Source organism: Pelodiscus sinensis, chromosome 24 (assembly GCF_049634645.1).
Source record: "Pelodiscus sinensis isolate JC-2024 chromosome 24, ASM4963464v1, whole genome shotgun sequence".
Lineage (NCBI taxonomy): Eukaryota > Metazoa > Chordata > Testudines > Trionychidae > Pelodiscus > Pelodiscus sinensis.
In genome coordinates this window covers 4,443,578-4,462,233 of record NC_134734.1, presented here as the reverse complement: position 1 = coordinate 4,462,233, position 18,656 = coordinate 4,443,578, and the positions used below count along the sequence as shown (strand labels likewise).

At 50.0% G+C, this 18,656-nt stretch overlaps 1 protein-coding gene across 1 annotated transcript; it reads right to left on the bottom strand.

The window, feature by feature from the left end:
- Positions 1–5,258: 5,258 nt before the first annotated feature.
- Positions 5,259–18,175, bottom strand: LOC142819470 (trypsin-like). Its single transcript, XM_075906922.1, has 6 exons — positions 17,809–18,175; positions 16,782–16,870; positions 15,136–15,301; positions 12,689–12,942; positions 9,766–9,902; positions 5,259–9,204 (listed from the first exon to the last, which is right to left on the bottom strand). The coding sequence occupies exons 2-6, from the start codon at positions 16,825–16,827 to the stop codon at positions 9,046–9,048; spliced, it is 762 nt and encodes a 253-aa protein (XP_075763037.1). The 5' UTR covers positions 16,828–16,870; positions 17,809–18,175; the 3' UTR covers positions 5,259–9,045.
- Between the last annotated feature and the right edge of the window lie 481 nt (positions 18,176–18,656).

The window sequence follows — 18,656 nt, the reverse complement described above, 5'->3', positions numbered from 1 at the left end:
TCATTCAGTGTGTGGCCCGTGAAAATTTGGGATGTGTGTGGATCAAAATTTATCAGAAAGGGACAAATGTTTCTATGTAAAAGACTGTCATGATCATGAGAGATGACCAGCAGCCTGGGGAATAAGAGGTTAACTACACCTAAGACAGGTAGAGTCGGCCAATAGGAATGTAGGTAGGAATTTCAAACTGGTACCAAAGAATTTTCTGTTTTTTTTCTCCTCTGTCCCTGGGCAGTTTCTGTCCAGCTATTGAGGGGGACAGACATCTTGTCTACCTCCAAGAAAAGACTCTTCACTATGTGTAAGTAGGGTAAAGTTTAGATAAATCCATTAGGTTTTATTGTTTTATGGTTTGGGAATGGGAATCTGATGTCTGTGCATTTAAAAAATGGGTTTTCCTCTCCTTTGCCACTAAAGTCTTGGCCCATGGGAGGGAGGTCCCTCCATGAGTATATTAATTTGTGACTTTTCCATCTAGTCATTATGCTTGCTGTTACCCCAAAAATATCCTCACTGGAGACCATCTAAGGTTACACTAGTATGGGTTTATTTCCACTAGGTAAAACTAAAGAGGAGAAAGCAGCCACCAGAGGTTTAAAATAAAGAAGATAGAACTCTCTCTCTCTCTCTCTCTCTCTCTCACACTCACACTCACACACACACACACACACACACACACACACACAAGCAAGGAAGCACACACCCTTCCATTCATTCACTCCCATTCATTCCTGCCCACTGACACAGACACATGGGTTGCAGAAGGAGGAAAGGTATATGGATCCTGCAGGGTCTGTCTGCTCATCATAGATGGGGAAGCTGGTCAGGAGAGTCACTGGAGAGGAGCTTCTCAGCAGGATCAGAGGAAGGAAAAAGACAGAGTCTCACATGTGCTCCTTCTCTTTATGTAACCCTTCTGCCAGGCCGAGTTAATAGCAGCAAGGGCCGGGTTCAGTATCTAGGGGGTCTCCTCCCAAGGACATAATACAACACTGGCTCGAGCTCCCACCCAGTGACCTGGGAAATCTTACATACACTCCTGGGCGCCTCAAAGAAGCAATTCTTCCCCTCTCTCAAGCACAGAGCCTCAGTATAGCAGCAAATCTTTAATAACATGAAGTAACCGACATCAGCATTAACTTGGGAAAACACCACAACTCGGATTCATAGACCAAACATGAGCAAAGACCCACCCCCCAGGCACGAATCACCCAACGTCCCCAAAAGTCCAACACTCAAAGGGTCTCTTGGGTCCAGCAACCCAAAAATCTTCCAAAGTCCCAAAATCTGACACCCCCAAAGTGTCTGCCCCGGGTCAGTGCCGCCCCAGGGTTCAAAAGTTCACCCGGCAGGGTTTCACAATCCCAAAGTGGGTGGAATGGACGGGGAGGGTTGATACACCTGACATGGTCCGCTGCCGGGTCCGCCTCTCCGTAGGGTTCTGCTGCCGCCGTTAACGCAAGTCTCTCTGCCACACTCCACCTGCTGTCCCGTCAGCCACTCCAGCCGTCCCACAAACTGCCCTGCTCCGCCAGCCATCTCGGCCCACGCCCCTGGCCGCCAGCTGGTTGCTCCTGCAGCTGCTCCATGGCTGTCTGCTGCTGCTCCTACCGGCCGCCCGCCACTCGTCCCCACCAGCCGCTCTGCTAATAGCTCAGCAGTACAGTGTCAGGCTCCCCACAGCAACAGTGGGTTCAGCTCATAGCAGAAGTCAGCTCTTCAGCAGTATAGCTCCAGGCTCCCCTCAGCACACAGTGATGTCAGCTCTTCAGCAAGTTCAGCTCACAGTGGAGGCGCCTCAGTGCTAGTGCACCATTAGCCCACAGTGAAGTCAGCTCTTCAGCAAGTTCAGCTCACAGTGGAGGCGCCTCAGTGCTAGTGCACCATTAGCCCACAGTGAAGTCAGCTCAGCAGCTTGCAACTAGACTCCTAGGCTATGTCTACATTGGCAAGATTTGGGGCAAAAGCAGCTGCTTTTCACAAAATCTTGCTGCCTGTCTACACTGGTGGGGAGTTCTTGCGCAGGAACACTGACATTCTAATCTGTGAAATTAGTGCTTCTTGCACAAGAACTATGATGCTCCCGCTCAGAAATAAGTCCTCTTGTGCAACTGTTCTTGTGCAAGAGGCCAGTGTAGACAGGCAACATGAATTTCTTGTGCAAGAAAGCTGGATGATTAAAATGGCCATTGGAGCTTTCTTGCACAAGAGAACGCCTACACTGGTAAGGATGCTATTGCGCAAAAGTACATACCAGTGTAGATACTCTTGTGCAAGGATGCTCTTGTGCAAAAGTACATACGTGCCCCTAGCTGCATGCCAGCAGCTTCCTTCCCCCCACCGCCACGGGGCCCTGCATGTGCCGTGCAACCGCGGGTGGTGCCGCATGCCCGGGCCTGGGACGCCAAAATGGCTCGGTCTGACCCTGCTGGTGAGGTTTGTAAAACCAAACTTGCACAAGCTGAAGGTGATTTGTTTGAGGGAGCTCAGTGTGTGGAGCCTGGCAGTGTGGCTGCTGGGAGGGGCAGCAGGCCTGAGGGGAAGGGTTTCTTCCCAGCTCTCTGTCTGCAGGAGGTGCCCGTCAGCCTGGAAGGCTGAGGAGAGTGCTGTGGGCCCACATTCAGCTCTGGGGACAGCTGAAGCCCAGAAAAGGGAGGCCTCTAAGAAGTGTCACAATGTGCAACGTGCGTGATTTTCTGCAAGGGCCCTGGAAACTGTTACGAAATATACCCAAGGACACACTGTATGTTAAAAAACTGGTGATACTGACATTTCACTGTTGAAACCTGTAATGGAGTTTGGAGCGTCTCACTTGAGAAGGGGCATCCCAGGACTGGTGTGCTCTGTGGAAAAGGGAAACTGAGGCACGACTACATTTTTGTTTTCATGGCTAAGGCCAAAAATGCCTATACTATGGGGAATTAGGATTCATACTTTGTACCAGTGTGAATTGGATTTCAGACCATTGCCGAAGCTGGCGTGGATAAATTTAATTTGTTTAGCTCTAAGCAAGGGTGTTGCTGTAATCACTAATGGGTGTTGGGTCCAAATTTGGTGCAAAGGGGCCCATGTAAGGGGTCTACTGAAAGCTTGTACTCTGTGGATTCTATGCATGATACTTGTGTACTTCTGTGATGGTTGTATATGAAGTTACAGAATGGACTCTCTTCTTTTATGTTGAAATGTTTCTGTCTGACTCTGGAGCGACTAAGTGGGCGTGGACTGCCTACTGTGAAGCGTGCTTATTCAGTAAATGGCTGTGCTAAGTAGCACTGCCTCATGAACAATGACCCGACACCTGCATCTGGAAAAATGCAAACCAGCTTGCATGGGACTTCTTGGATAGGACCAGCTCCAGTTTGGAGACACAAGGAGCATTGAAGGGCCCTCGGAGGCTGACACTAAGGACTGTTAAGGGAGCAGTTTGTACTTTCTTTGCTAACCGCCCGCAGCACACACTCGGTGATCGATGTATGACAAGTGTTCGCATTAACAACCTTACTCTCCACTTTTTCTTTCTTTTATTAATATCCCTTTGGAGTTTGGATTCTAAAGAACTGGCCCAGCGTGCCCTTGTGGGTCAGATCTATAGTGAAACCTGGCCTGGAATGTGGCTGAGTCCTTTGGCCCAGGAGGATCTGTCTGGAGTTGGTGAGTGTGGGTTTTCTAACCTCTCACCTGTGTGTGAGGCCTAAGTCTGATGGTGGCACAGGGAAGCCGGGGTGTGTCACATTACTGGATTTTAAAGGGAGAAGCTAGATCACTCTTGCACCCATGGGGGTGTATGTACCCCAAAAGTCTGTACAAAGGGGGCCATGTGAGGTGTCACATGAAAGCTTTTGTTCTACTGATTCTGAACGTGCTATTCATGTACTTGTGTAATGTCTGTGTGGAGAGTTATAATTATGTGCTCTCTGTTGATGCTGGAAGGAAGATTCTCTGTCTAAGGCAGAGCAATGGGCAAGGAATGCTCAGCCAATGGCTGTGCTAATTAGCAAGGAGACAATGAAGCTATAGGGGCCAGTACACACCTCCTCAGGAATAAAATGCAGGACAATGTAGCACTTTAGAGACTAACAAGATGGTTTATTAGATGATGAGCTTTCGTGGGCCAGACCCACTTCCTCAGATCAAATAGTGGAAGAAAATAGTCACAACCATATATACCAAAGAATACAATTAAAAAAAATGAACACATATGAAAAGGACAAATCACATTTCAGAACAGGAGGGGGATGCGGGGGGGGGGGGAGGAAGGAAGGAAGGTAAGTGTCTGTGAATTGATGATATTAGAGGTGGGGAGAGTGGGATGTTTGTGAGTTAATGGTATTAGAGGTGATAATAGGGGAAGCTATCTTGGTAATGGGTAAGATAGCTTGAGTGTTTGTTCATTCCTTTTTGGAGAGTGTCGAATTTTAACATGAATGACAGTTCAGAGGATTCCCTTTCAAGTGCAGATGTAAAAGGTCTTTGTAGCAGAATGCAGGTGGTTAAGTCATTGAGAGAGTGTCCTTTCTGGTTAAAGTGGCAAGAAACTGTTTTCTCTTTGTGATCTTGTCCGATATCTGTTTTGTGGGCATTAATCCTTTGGCGAAGTGTCTGAGATGTTTGTCCAATGTACATAGCAGACGGACACTTTCGGCACATGATAGCATAGATTATATTTCTGGAGGCGCAGGAATATGTGTTCTTGATCTTATAACTCACTTGGGGTATGTCTACACTACCCCGCTAGTTCGAACTAGCGGGGTAATGTATGCATACCGCACTTGCTAATGAAGCCTGGGATTTGAATTTCCCGGGCTTCATTAGCATAAGCGGGGAGCCGCCATTTTTAAATCCCCGCTGCTTCGAACCCCGTGTAGCGCGGCTACACGGGGCTCGAACTAGGTAGTTCGGACTAGGGTCCTATTCCGAACTACCGGTACTCCTCGTGAAACGAGGTGTACCGGTAGTTCGGAATAGGCACCCTAGTCCGAACTACCTAGTTCGAGCCCCGTGTAGCCGCGCTACACGGGGTTCGAAGCAGCGGGGATTTAAAAATGGCGGCTCCCCGCTTATGCTAATGAAGCCCGGGAAATTCAAATCCCGGGCTTCATTAGCAAGTGCGGTATGCATACATTACCCTCCTAGTTCGAACTAGGAGGGTAGTGTAGACATACCCTTGGTTAGGTCCAATAATGGTATCAGCAGAATGAGTCTGGCCCATGAAAGCTCATCACCTAATAAACCATCTTGTTAGTCTTTAAAGTGCTACATTGTCCTGCATTTTGCTTCAGCTACCCCAGACTAACACGGCTACATTTCTATCACTCCTCAGGAATGTGACTGATACTTGCAAACCAGCCAGGGCCAAAGGGCTGCCAGCATGGGACACAGGGATAGGTTGTTGGACCACGGGACCTGCACTGATCTCTTCTGGCCAGGAAGATGCCAGGGGAGGTATATAAGTGCCATATGGCACCCTCCATCTGGTCTTCAGAAGCTTTATTCCAAAGCCTGGAAAGATAAGGTTTTGGGGTACTTCTGCAGGCCCCCACTTCTGCATTTATGGGGAAAAGCCTTGACAAAGACATAGGAACCCAAAGATGGATGTTTGCTATATTAGGCATGTACTCGGGAGGGGGGGGGGGAGAGAAGGGTGCAAACGCACCCTCCCATGGTTCCCCAAGGAAGCGTGCTCTGGCCGGCCAAGGGAAGGCAGGAGTTTCACACTGTCTGAGCCTCCCTCCCCTGTGATCTGGTCGGCCAAGGGAAGGCCGGGGATGATTTCCCCGACTCCCCCAGGAGAGAGGCCGGGGCTGGGCTTCACAGGTGGTCGGTGAAGGTAGGGCTGGGGGAGGAAGCCCCACCCCCATCCCCACCTCTTCTTCTAGGCTCCACCCATCCCCGCCCCTGCGAGGCAGGGCAGTGCACCGTGTATGTGCTCCCCCTTTCCAACCACAGGCAAGAGAGGGGAGTGGGTGCGCGCTCGCCGCAGCCTCCCCAGCCCCGGTGGAAGGTGCTCCACGCCACGTGACCAGCCAACCCCAGCCCAGCCTTGGAGCACCGGGGCAGGGAGGAGTCAGGGTGTGCAGCACCGCCCAGCCTGGCCCAGTCTCTCCAGCCCCAGAGCACCGGGAGGGTGAGTCCGGGAAGGGGGGCAGGAACACTCTGCCCCCAGATCACCTCAGGCAGCTTACTTGGGGGAGCATGGGGGAGAGGTGCGTTTGCTCCCTAATGCTCCACATTTACAAAGAAAGCCTACACCCAGCAATGCCTGCCTGCTGCTGCCAGGGAACCCATCCCAGAGCTTCCCCATCCTCCTAGGGAAATCGTTTTTCCAACCTAGATCTCCCCCACTGCAGCTTAGAGTTGGAAAGTTCTTCCTACGCTCTTAGACTAGGTTTCACGCCCTCACGTAACAGCAAAATGAAAGCTTAATGATTCAAAATGCCAAGGCTGCCCTGAAGCATGGGTTCTTCTCCTTTGCAAAACATTTTATGAAGCCAAAGGGGGCAGGGTTATAGGAATAAAATACTTTTACTGTAGAACTGCAACGTTTCACCATGAGCAAAACCATGTTTTTTTAGCATTCTCACTTTGTTGGAGATTAAAGATGTCAGCTTTTCACTCCCATTCACAATGGAGATCCTTTCTTCCCCTCCCCTCCCCGCCCCACAAAGGCTGTGTCTAGACTGGCATGATTTTGCGCAAAAGCATCCGTGCCGGTGTAGACGCTCTTTTGCACAAATACTTTTAACGAAAAACTTTTCTGTTAAAAGTATTGGCGCAAAATCATGCCAGTCTAGACTCAGCCATAATGTGTGAATTTCTCATGGAACAGGAGCCTCATTTTCCAGCCAGCTCTGGCTTGTAGGAGCACACGCTGCCTCCCTGTCGATCTCTTTCGTGTCACAGTTTCTTTTTTGGGTTCAGTCTGTGCTTTTCCCACCCTTGCTGCTGGCATTTCTGGCTAAGTCTAGACTGGAGGTTTCTTTTGGAATGAGCTTTTCTGGAAGAGATCTTCCAGAAAAACTTCTTTCGAAAGAGAGCGTCCACATGGATTGTAATAGAAATGTAGCCGTGTTAGTCTGATCTTGCTGAAACAAAAGACAGGACTATGCAGCACTTTAAAAACTAACAAGATAGTTTATTAGGTGATGAGCTTTCGAGTGCCAGATTCTGGAAGAGAATTGGCATGACCATATATACCAAAGAGATACAATGGAAAACATGAAAAAAAATTGAACACATTATAAAGGTGACAAATCAGATTTAGAACAGAAGGGCGTGGGGGAGGGGGAAGGCTTGTATCTATGAGATAATGATACTAGGGGTGATCATTGGGGAAGCTATATTTGTAATGGGTAAAGTAATTAGCATCTTTGTTAAGGCCCATTCGTAAAGTGTCAAATTTAAGCATGAATGGGATAGGATGCTCTCGTATTTCAGTTGTGATGACTGTGGACAGAGGGGCGACCAGGGCACCGGTGCTTTTTCCTGGTGGCCTCTTCTTTCTAAAAAAATGCTCTCTTCCGCATCCACACGCGCCTTTTCCCGAAAAAGCTCATAGACTGAGGTTAACCACCGTTGGAAAAAACCCTCCGTTCTTTCAACTTTCTGTCAAAAGAATTCACTCGCAATCTGGACGTCAAGTGTTGTTTTTCCAGAAAAACTCTGCAGCGTAGACAGACTCTCTGATGCACAATTTCAAAGAAGGCAAGTAGGAGCCCCCTGAAAATTGTGAGATTGGCTTTCAATGTCACAAGATTAAAAAACAAATGAAAGCTTTTGGGGCTTGTTTATTCGCTGGTTTTTGATGCTCTGTGGCTCAATTTCGGTTTTCTTTCTCCGAACCCCAGGACTAGAGTGTGATGGTTTTCATAGAATCATAGAACCATAGAGCTGGAAGAGACCTCAGGAGTCATCAAGTCCAGCCCCCTGCCCTAGGCAAGACCAACCCCAACTCCTTATTTATACTATCGGCTCCGCAGCTCGGTCGCTGTAGCTCTGCTTCGGTCGCACAATAAAGCTTCCGTGAGATTTCAGACTTTAGGACTTCAGAGCTGGTATAGCCACTTCCCCCACCCACACCAATGCAAGAGATCTGTGTGCTACTCATGGCATTTTAAAACCCGTCTTTGAGACCGGAAACTATTTTGAAATTTGAAATTCGACGTAAGGAGCTTCTGATTTAACAAATTCCAACTCGCGTCTCCTCACCACGGGGAAGCATCGAAATGAGTCCGAGGCAGGCTGCTTTAATGGGGACGGGCTGCCTCAGACTTAACTCCCAAGAAACCCTCTGGGGAGCTGCGGGAGTACTCCTGGAGGCCAATGCGTTTGAATCAGTGGCACCGGCGCATCCACAGTACCGTTATTTCGAAATTACTATTTCCAAGTTACTGTTAGTCTTGATGAAAACCAGAAGTACTGAGTTTGAATTCCGCAGCCAGTTATTTCAAAATAACAGGGGTCTTAGTGTGGGCACAGCACTTAGGAATTCGACCATGGGGACAGTTATTTCAAAATAAGGTCCTAGTGTACACCAGGACCAAACGTTTAATCCACTCTCTTCATCTGGAAACCCACCTCACAGTTGTGGTGAGTACAGAGGTTTTGTGGTTGTCCAGCCAATCCCGAGATTCTAAAGCAAATCTTTTGATTTTTAAAGTCGGCCTTTGGATTTCTGAACTGCTCCTGTTCACTCCAGGCTGATTCAGGGCTTTTATGGTTTTGGGAAACCAGTTGAGAGAATTTCAAGCTGATCTCGTGTTTTCTAAACCAATCTCACAATCTCCAGGCTGATTTGGGCTTTTTATGCCACTTGCACATTTTTCATTCAGTTGCTGGATTGTGTCAGGTCTGTGTTGTAACTGCTGGCTGCTTTGGATTGGCCACTCTGCAATACCCCCAGCGCAGTGCTGCCCGAGCAATCTCTCCACACTCCACTCGATATCCCCCGGGTGCTGTGATGAGGTGAGGAGAGGCATGGCGGGGGCGTGGAGAGGGGCCTGGTGGGTTACTGTGGCAGGCGTGCTGTGCTGTGAGTCCTCAGTCCCATTAGGTGGGCCTGTCCCTTATGGTGTCCCTCACCCACTGGACGGCTTTGCAGACATTGGCGTAGACCCCAGGATATCCCCGCTGGGCACAGACGGCTGTTCCCCAGGAGACCACGCCATGCAGCATCCCATTACAGACCAGTGGGCCTCCGGAATCACCCTGCAAAGAAACACGGAGGTATCAGCAAACACAGCCACACCCCAGTGCGTGTGCACAGCGAGCAGGGCCCGGCCCCTCCAGCAGGGGGCAGTAGACACACACACACACACACACACACACACACACACACACACACACACACACACAGAGCTCCCATCCCCTCCGGCAGGGGATGACACAGACACTCAGACACATACACACACACAGACACACAACAGGCCCATCCCCTTCAGCAGAGGGTGACAGACAGACAGACACCACAAGGGGCAGCAGGGACAAACAGAGAGGAAGGGTGTAAAGAGCAGAAATGGGGTCAGGTGAACTCAGTTTTCTCCACCAGTGCTGGGGGTCAGGGCAGGCCAAAGAAGTGACTGGAGCATTTAGGCCTTGGTGTAGCTGGAGGGCAGACTGGCTGCTCTTCCAGGGGGCAAGTAGACGAGCTGGCGACTGCCCCTCAGCAGCAGCCTGGAAGGATTTGGAGGTCGCCGGGGATAGGACAGTACCGAGCCCTGTGAGCGCCGACACCCGGCACCTGCCCCGATCTCCAAGGTTGCCCCTTACCTCGCATGAGCTTCTCCCGCCCTCTTCCACGCCGGCGCAGAGCATGTTCTCTGTGATCAAGTCCTTGTAACTCTCCTTGCACCTGTCCTCGCTGATACTGTAGATATCTGCGCACTGTAAGATGGGGGTGAGCTTCACTGGGCAATGACAGGAAAACACGCTTGTGAGGAGGGTGCAAGAGACTTAACCTTTGTGTAAGGCCCTCAACTGGCATAGATCCACTGACCCCAATAGAACGGTGTCTGCTTGACCCCAGCTCAGGATCTGGTCCCACTGACCCCACTAAACCTACGGCCCATTGACCCAGCTGGGATCTGGCCCATTGACTGCAATGGAGCTACAGCGCAGCTGGGATCTGTCAGATTGACTCCAATGGAGCTACAGCCCATTGACCCAGCTGGGATCTGCCCATATTCCTTTTCTAAAACAGGAGATATTTTACTAACAGAAAAGCCAGAAAAACCCTCATTTCAGGTCAAATGAGTCGTTATTGTTGGATACCAAATGTTGCGATATTTTAGTTTTCCTTGTGACCGGAAGCACGTCTGTGACATTTTAAAACCAACGAGTAGTCCTGTGGCACATTAGAGACTTCCAAAAATGCACAGTGTCATGAGTTTCAGTGGGTAAAGTCCAAGTAGTGGGCTTTTAAGTTACAGGTAACATGAGACTTCATAGTGTTTTAAAATTGCTCTGAAATCAAAAGGAAATGAAATTTCCTGAGAAAATGTATCAAATAGAAAAAGATACCATTGCGTCTCCGTGTTTTCAAAAGGAAAAGTTTGTGTGTGTGTGTGTGTGTGTGTGTGTGTGTGTGTGTGTGTGTGTGTGTGTGTCTGTGTGTGTGTGTGTGTGTTTTGGAAACAAATGAGATATACAGTCATACAAGATATATCGGAAAGATAGAACAGGTTGTGCTGATGGGGGAGTGGCACTATATGTGTAAGAAAATATAGAATCAAATGAAGTAAGAATCTTAAAGGACCTTCGATGTTCCATAGAATCTCTATGGGTAGTAATTCCATGCTCCAATACTAAAATATAAAGAAAGGGATAGTGATGAAATGCTGAGGGAGATTACAGAGGCTATCAAAAGAAAAAACAATGTAATAGTGGGGGATTTAATCTATCCCTATATTGAGTGGATCCACGTCACCTCAGGATGGGATGCAGAGGTAAAATTTCTTGATACCTTAAATGACTGCTTCTTGGAGCAACTGGTTCTGGAACCCACAAGGGGAGAGGCTATTCTGGATAAAATAAACATTAAAACTCCCTGGGACCAGATGGCAGTCACCCAAGAATTCTAATAGAACTCAAATAGGAAATTGCTGAACTGTTGACTGTGGTTTATAACTTGTCATTTAAATCAGCTTCCCTACCTGATGACTTGCAGGAGGAATAACAAGTAGTTCAAATTAGGGCTTTAATTCGAACTACCGGGTCCCTGACGCGAGTTGCCATGGCAGTTAGTCCGGACTAATGAAAATTAAAAATGGTGACCCGATGGGAAGATGCAAATAAAGCCCGAGATATTTAAATCCCAGGCTTCATTTGCAACTTCGAATACCTACATTAACCTCCATAGTTCATACTAGGGGGCTAGTGTAGACATACCCTATGTGATTGGGCAACAAAACAGCAAATGAAATTAAATGTTGATCAATGTTAAGTTATGCATATTAGAAAAAATAATCCCAACTACACGTACAATATGATGGGGACTCATTTAGCTACAGATACTCAAGAGAGAGATCTTGGAATCCTTGTGGATAGTTCTCTGAAAACATCCACTCAGTGTGCAGCGACGGTCAAAAAAGGAAACAGAATGATAGTAATAATGAAAAAGGGGATAGAGAGTAAGACAGAAAATATCTTATTGCCTCTGTATAAAACCATAGTACGCCCACATCTTGAATATTGCGTACAGATGTGGTCGCCTCATCTCCAAAAAGATATATTGGCATTGGAAAAGGTTCAGAAAAGGGCAACAGAAATGATGAGGGGTTTGGAACGGGTCCCATATGAAGAGAGAGTAAAAGACTGGGACTTTTTAGCTTAGAAAAGAGGAGATTAAGAGGGTGATTTGCTAGAGGTCTCTAAAATCATGACTGGTATGGAAACAATTGGAATAAGGATACATTATTTACTTATTCCCACAATATAAGAACTAGGGGTCACGAAATAAAATTAATAGGCCTCAAGTTTAAAACAAACAAAAGGAAGTTTTTCTGGACTCAGTGCACACTCAACCTGTGGAACCTCTTGCCAGAGGATGCGGTGAAGGCTAGAATTTTCACAGGGTTCAAAAAAGAGCTAGATAGATTCATGGAGGTTAGGACCATCAATGGCTGTTAGCAGGTCTAGCCAAACTCCGGCCAGAGCCACTTGCCGGCCCCGTGCTGTGCAGGCGTAAGACCAGCACTGTGCACATGCAAAGCGCTGGTGAATGGGGCTCGCAGCGCAACCACCCGAAATCTACTTGCCATGGACGTGTAGATTCAGCAATTTGTCGAGCCCTGGCTATTAGCCAGCATGGGTAGGAATGGTGTCCCTGGCCTCTGTTTCTCTGGAGGTGGGTGACAGGGGAGGGATCATGTGAGGATTATGTGTGGTGACCCCTCCCTCTGGGGCGTATGGCATTGGCCACTGTCGGCAGTCAGGACACTGGGCTAGATGGACCTTTGGTCTGACTCTGTCTGGCCATTCTTATGTTCTTATATTCTTGTGAGATCTCCCCAGATGTTGGTTTTGTCGAAGCTGCATTTTGCAGCAACAATTATTTCAAGTTGAAAAATGTCCCGTGTGAGAAGCCAAAGACTGTTGACAACCCGTTAGCAAGGTCTCCCTAACGATCATCAACCCCCTTCCCGACGCTGAGCCCAACCTCAATCCCTCCCTTCCATGCCCCAGTGCCCCTTACGTTCGGGGGTCGTGACGGTGCCCCATCCTGACACGGTGCACTTTGTTCCAGGCGCAGGACACTGGGTCGCCAGGCCGATTGTTTTCACGTTGCTATTGAGTTCAGCCGGTTCATCCAACTCCAGGAGCATGAAGTCATTGTCCCGGGGGCGGCGATTATACTCCGGGTGCACGATGATATTTTTAACTCTTCGAAACTGTTCTGTGCCTTCGTACGTCTGCAGGTCATAATCTCCCAGATGTACCCGCACTGACCTGCATAGAGACAGGGCAAAGGAGGAGATCAAGGGGAGGCGAGTCAAAGCTCATGGCAGAGAAGCAAGAAGTGTTAGGCCATGAGTGGAATTCCTGGGGCCGAGGCGACCTCTGAGACCTTGCCAGCTTGGGTCCCGTAGGGCTCAGTTTGACTCCAGATGCATCTTGTTTTTTTCTTGGCACACACTTCGCCTTCATCGAACTGAGCAGAGTCATGGGGAAGGGTTGGTATGGGGCAGGCCACAGACACAAAAATACAAGTATTGGTTACTTTATACACAAGTTTCACCCTATGCATGTATCCTCCATTTCCATGGTATTGTGCACTGCAAAGTTGGTCCAGTAATTTTTAGTCCCAATAGCTGGACATAAACTGCTTTGTTCTCCTGCCACACCTACGCAATATAGTTCGTTAGTTGTTCTCCGGTCTTACGAATCCCCTTCCTCACATTCTTAGCCACTGTTGCTGACACGGCTGCTTCTTCTGCCCAATTTTAACCAGCTGAAATAACCTCGAAATAAGCTATGTAAGTTGTGTAGTACAAATTGCATAGATTATTTCCAGTTAAGGGTGCAGTATAGATACATCCTAGCTGTGTCTACATTGGCACTCTTTTCCGGAAAAGGGATGCTAATGAGACAAGTTGGAATTGCATGAACATGGCTGACGCTTTTTTCTGGTTTGGGGCATTGCCGGAGAAAAGCGCCAGTCTAGACAGGATCTTTCGGAAAATAAAGCCTTTTCTGGAAGATCCCTTATTCCTGATTTTAAGAGGAATAAGGGATCTTCCGGAAAAGGCTTTATTTTCCTAATTATCCCGTCTAGACTGGCGATTTCTCCGGCAAAGCCCCGAGCCGGAAAAAAGCGGCAGCCATGTTCATGCAAATGCCGCGGGGGATATTTAAATCCCCCGTGGCATTTGCAATTCCGACTTGTCTCATTAGCATCCCTTTTCCGGAAAAGGGTGCCAATGTAGACACAGCCCCTGAGTCAGGCTAAACAGGCATTATCATTCTTGAAGAATAATAATAATAATTAATAATCAGGGCTTGAAAAACGGCAGCGAAAGCCACTTGCCAGCCCCGCACTGCGCATGCACACGCCACCGGTAAACGGGACTCCAGGTTGAAATCTACTTGCCACAGGCGAGTAGATTCAATAGTTTGTTGAGCCCTGATAATAATAATAAATGAAAACATACTAATCATATGTTTAAAAATTTCAATATCTCTTGTCCACTTTTTCAAACATGCTACAATTTGCATCTGAGCCTATTTCTTTCTGAGGGCCCTGTTAGTTTATTTTGAGAACATTTTCACAACAACCAAAATAAACTTTTCTCCCCTGATATTCAGATTCACTTGAGAAGTAGAAATTCTTTGACCCAGATTTCCTCTTTGCCATTCTCGGTGCTACCACACGGAGGTGTAACTTGGGATGAGCGACCATAGTGCACTGGATGAGTGAACAGTAAAACGAACCATATTTAGTGGGTCTCATGAGTAGGGGGAGCCGAGGGCAGTGTGAAAAGCCAGGTCATGTTTTTTCAGGCGGGGGTAGGGTTGCATACAGAAGGCAGACCTTCAACAGTGGGATGATCCCAATATTGCTGAGCGATCTGGTCCCCCCAAGCCAAAACCCAGGGGCAAAGGATCCAGGATCAGTTTATGAAAGATGGGGCTGTATACAACTAAGCACCCAACCTCCATTCACGCAGCTTCTTCCAAGAGCCTGGTGTCCACCCCTACGCAGCTTCTCCTGGTGGCCTGGGGCTTGGAGCTTCCTTCCTCCTCCCCCCACATGCTGCTTGGAGCCTTCTTGCAGGTTGGAGCAGAGCTGCAGAAGCTGGGAGCTCCTGTCTGGCCCCAGTCTGGCAGCAAGGAGCCCTGTATTTTGAAGAACCAGGGGGATGCTCCAAGGACTGATGCTGGCAAGTGCCGGGGGGTGAGCTTCCTTCTGTCCACACCACTGGGGAGAGCCATACGGGCCTGCCACCTCCGGGCTGGGCAGCCATATCTAAGGGTGCAGAGAAGAGCCACAAAATGGTGCGAGGGCTGAAAAAACGGGAGGGTGAGGCTGAGATTTGGGAGGGGCAGTGGGAGACGTGGGCACAGATGGGGGGACCCCAAGGAGAAGATAAGAACTGGGGACGTGGCCTCCTCCTTCCTCCCCCCACCTCCATGCCAACGTACCCGAGGTCTTTGTTGCAGTGCGCGGCAGTCAACACCCACTTCTTCTCTACCAGGCTCCCGCCGCAGTGGATGTGGCCGTCCTTCACGAGAGCCACCTGGTAGGGCCGGGAGCCAGGGATGCAGGGCTTCCCACCAGGGACTATGCGTTCCCCTCCCTGTAAGGCTGCTGTGGAGAGAGGTTCACGTCAGCCAGCAGCCGGCCAGGGGCCGGGGTGAGCATCAGCCACGGCCGAATGAATTGACTGGTGGCAGAAGGGCCATGAGCTTTTGTGAGCTGCCACTTGTGCACAGCCGTGCAGAGCACGAGGTGACCTGCGGCTGTCCCAGGCAGAACCGGCTCATAGGCCACACGGGGTTCAACACCCCCATTTCTGCGCAGCTTGCCATGGGGGAGGGAGAGCAGCTCTGTCTTTCTCCTGATGTGCCTGCCCCTGGCCCGCTCGGCCCTGCAGCAGGAAGGACACGGGGCAGCCGCCCACCATGCAGCCACATCAGCCAGGCCACGTGGTTGCCAGCGGAGCTGGAACCAAGGCCCTGGTGAGGCTCGCCCGGCAGGGACAGCCTCACCACGGCCCGGCTGCAGCCACAGCACACAGGGCAGTCTGCAGCGCCACTCGCCGGGGGAGGGAGGGAGGAGAATTGTTAGCGGGCACAGAGGCGCGCACCTTATAGGGAACGGAGCTCCCTGGTGGGCGGGGCTCGTTAGCAGCCGGGGGTGTGGCCTGGCAGGGGTTCATGGCCCCCCACCGCTCTGTGGACCAGTGATTGGGAACTGCGGCCCTAGAGTCAGGAAAGCGCCTTTTGCTGTTTCCAAGAAAAAGCCCCCAGAGCTGATCAAATGATCGGTCTCCGGAAATCACCGTTAGCACAGGCTCAGCAGTGCCCAGAGTCGGTCACCGAGTGGCGTTTCTTGGCTTTGCCGCAATACAAATAATTGAAACTTTTTTCTTCCTATTGGAAAATGCCATTTGGCTGAAGCTGAAAATGTCTGAAAATGAGCTGGTAGCCAGGGAACTTCTTTTATCAGATCTAAACAAATCAACCTCTCTGGGCCGGCCTCCACAATCAAACTACAGCTCCCAGGATGCCTCAAAGCCCGGGACTCCCATGATGCACTGGCTTCTCCTTATCTAGTGGTGCCTGGTGAGTCATGGGATGTGTAGTCTGACATTATTGGAAAAAAGCCATTTCGATTTTTTTTTAATAGTTTTATACGCCTGATTTTTTCTTAAAAGAATTAGCGTCCTATTCGAAATGGAGCTCTGCTCTGTATGTTTTGACAAAAGCTTTGCATGTAAAGACATTGAAGTCTCAGAGAAGCAGATTTTCCTCCCCAAAAAACATTCCAGTTTGTGGGAAATTTCAAAATTCTTCCCTTCTGTCCTGACGCAGGACGAAAACCCCTTGTGAAATCAGGGCTCCTGGCCGTCCCCACAAGCAATGGATGCTCATCAGCGATGAGGCCTGTCTATGTTAATCCCCTTTCACAACCTGTGGAACCGATTTAGGCTCTTCCTGGAACTCTGCACTTCCTGAGAAGCAACTTCTCTTATACCATGTCTGAGACACTCCTGTAGGGCCTGTGGCGAAACTGCAGAACCCTCCCACCCCGCCCAACGGTGGCTTCTCGCCAGGCTCTTCCCTACCTGCCGCTGCCCCGGCGACCAGCACGGCGAGGATCAGGAGCTGCATGGCGGCTGTGGTGATGGGAACAGTCGGCGACGTCGCTGGTTTACTGCAGGGAGAGAGCGACAGGGAATCGTTGGCCGGGGGTGTCTTGAGGAGGACGGGTGACACACAGGTAAGGGGCTCGCTAAGGAGTCAGGCGTGAGCAAGCTGTTTCCCTGCCCCGCAGCTACCCTGCCTGTACCGTAGGGCGATAGCAGAGCCCCTCATGGATAAACACACTGGGATCGTGTGGTGTCAAGGGGGGGCCAGTCTCCCCCAACTCTGCTCCATCATCCACTTCCACCCAGAGGCTGCCCCAAGGGCACGTTCCATGGAAACATCTGACCTGTTGTGGGGGGAGGGATGAAATCTTAAGCCAGCCGGCAAAGATCTCCATGAGCTGGCCTGAGCCCACCCCTCTCCTCCTAGTTCCCCTTCTCATGCGTTGCCGCAGTAACAGAGCCCCCACTTCCCCCAGCAGCTCTACAACACAGAAATGAATAGCTCTCCGGTGCCAGGTGGCTTCCATCACGGCAGCACCCCAGAGCAGGTGCTGTGCTTATCCCACAACCATTTGTGAGGCTGGGCAGGGCTACTGTCCCTGTTGCAGTGCTGGGGAAACTGAGGCACGGAGCAGCACCACCACTGGGCCAATGTCCGACAGGGAGGCAGCAGCAGCCCAGCGATTAGAAGCCATGTCTCCCTAGTACTGGCAGAGCCGTTAAGCTGCTAAATTCTCCGTCCTTCCTGAGCAACCCATCCCACCCCACCCCCAATAACAGCAGTGCCCCCATCCTCTGAAAATGGGGTGATGCTCTGGCAGCCCATAATCACCCCCATAAGCAGTGAGATGCCTCCCCATGATCTTCTCAGTAACAACGGGATGCTCCGGATCACCTCCCTGCACCACTCTCCAAGCCACAGCAACCTCCTGTGCACCCGTCTGGCACGCCCCCGCCCCTGCCAGACATGCTGATGATGAGGGCTGGAGGGGCCCCGCTTTACCTGTAGCTCCTGGCAGGGCCCTCAGGACCAGCGAGTCCCCAGCGGTTGTGACTTGGAAAAAGCTGAGAAGCCTCCGGTATGGGTCCATTTATATGCCTGGGAAAAGGCCGTCCCAGTGAGTCACTGTCATCAGTGGATCTAAGCAGATGATCAATGTTTTATCCACTGGGTGCCTCCCTCCACCCCCAGTCACCTGGCTGCCATCGGTTGGTTCCGGAGAGTGGGGGAGGGAACCAGATTTTGCTCCCATCTCTGTTGGGAACCTGGCAGGAAGCCCTCGAAACGGCAGTGGCCAAACCTGCCTCCCTGCATTTCCCGCCCTGCTCCAGAATGTGTCTTTCCTCCTCCCTTCCTGGTGCTCTAACCTCACCAGCCGCTCTGCTAGTAGCTCAGCAGTACAGTGTCAGGCTCCACACAGCAACAGTGGTTTTAGCTCATAGCAGATGTCAGCTCTTCAGCAGCATAGCTCCAGGCTCCCCACAGCACACAGTGACGTCAGCTCTTCAGCAAGTTCAGCTCCTAGTAGAGGCGCCTCAGTGCTAGTGCACCATTAGCCCACAGTGACGTCAGCTCAGCAGCTTGCAACTGGACTCCTGAGCTATGTCTACATTGGCAAGATTTTGCGCAAAACCAGTTGCTTTTGCACAAAAATTTGCTGACTGTCTACACTGGCGGGGAGTTCTTGCGCAGGAACAGTGACATTTTAATGTGTGAAATTAGTGCTCCTTGCGCAAGAACTGTGATGCTCCCGCTCAGAAATAAGTCCTCTTGCACAACTGTTCTTGCGCAAGAGGCCAGTGTAGACAGGCAACGTGAATATCTTGTGTAAGAAAGCCGGATGGTTAAAT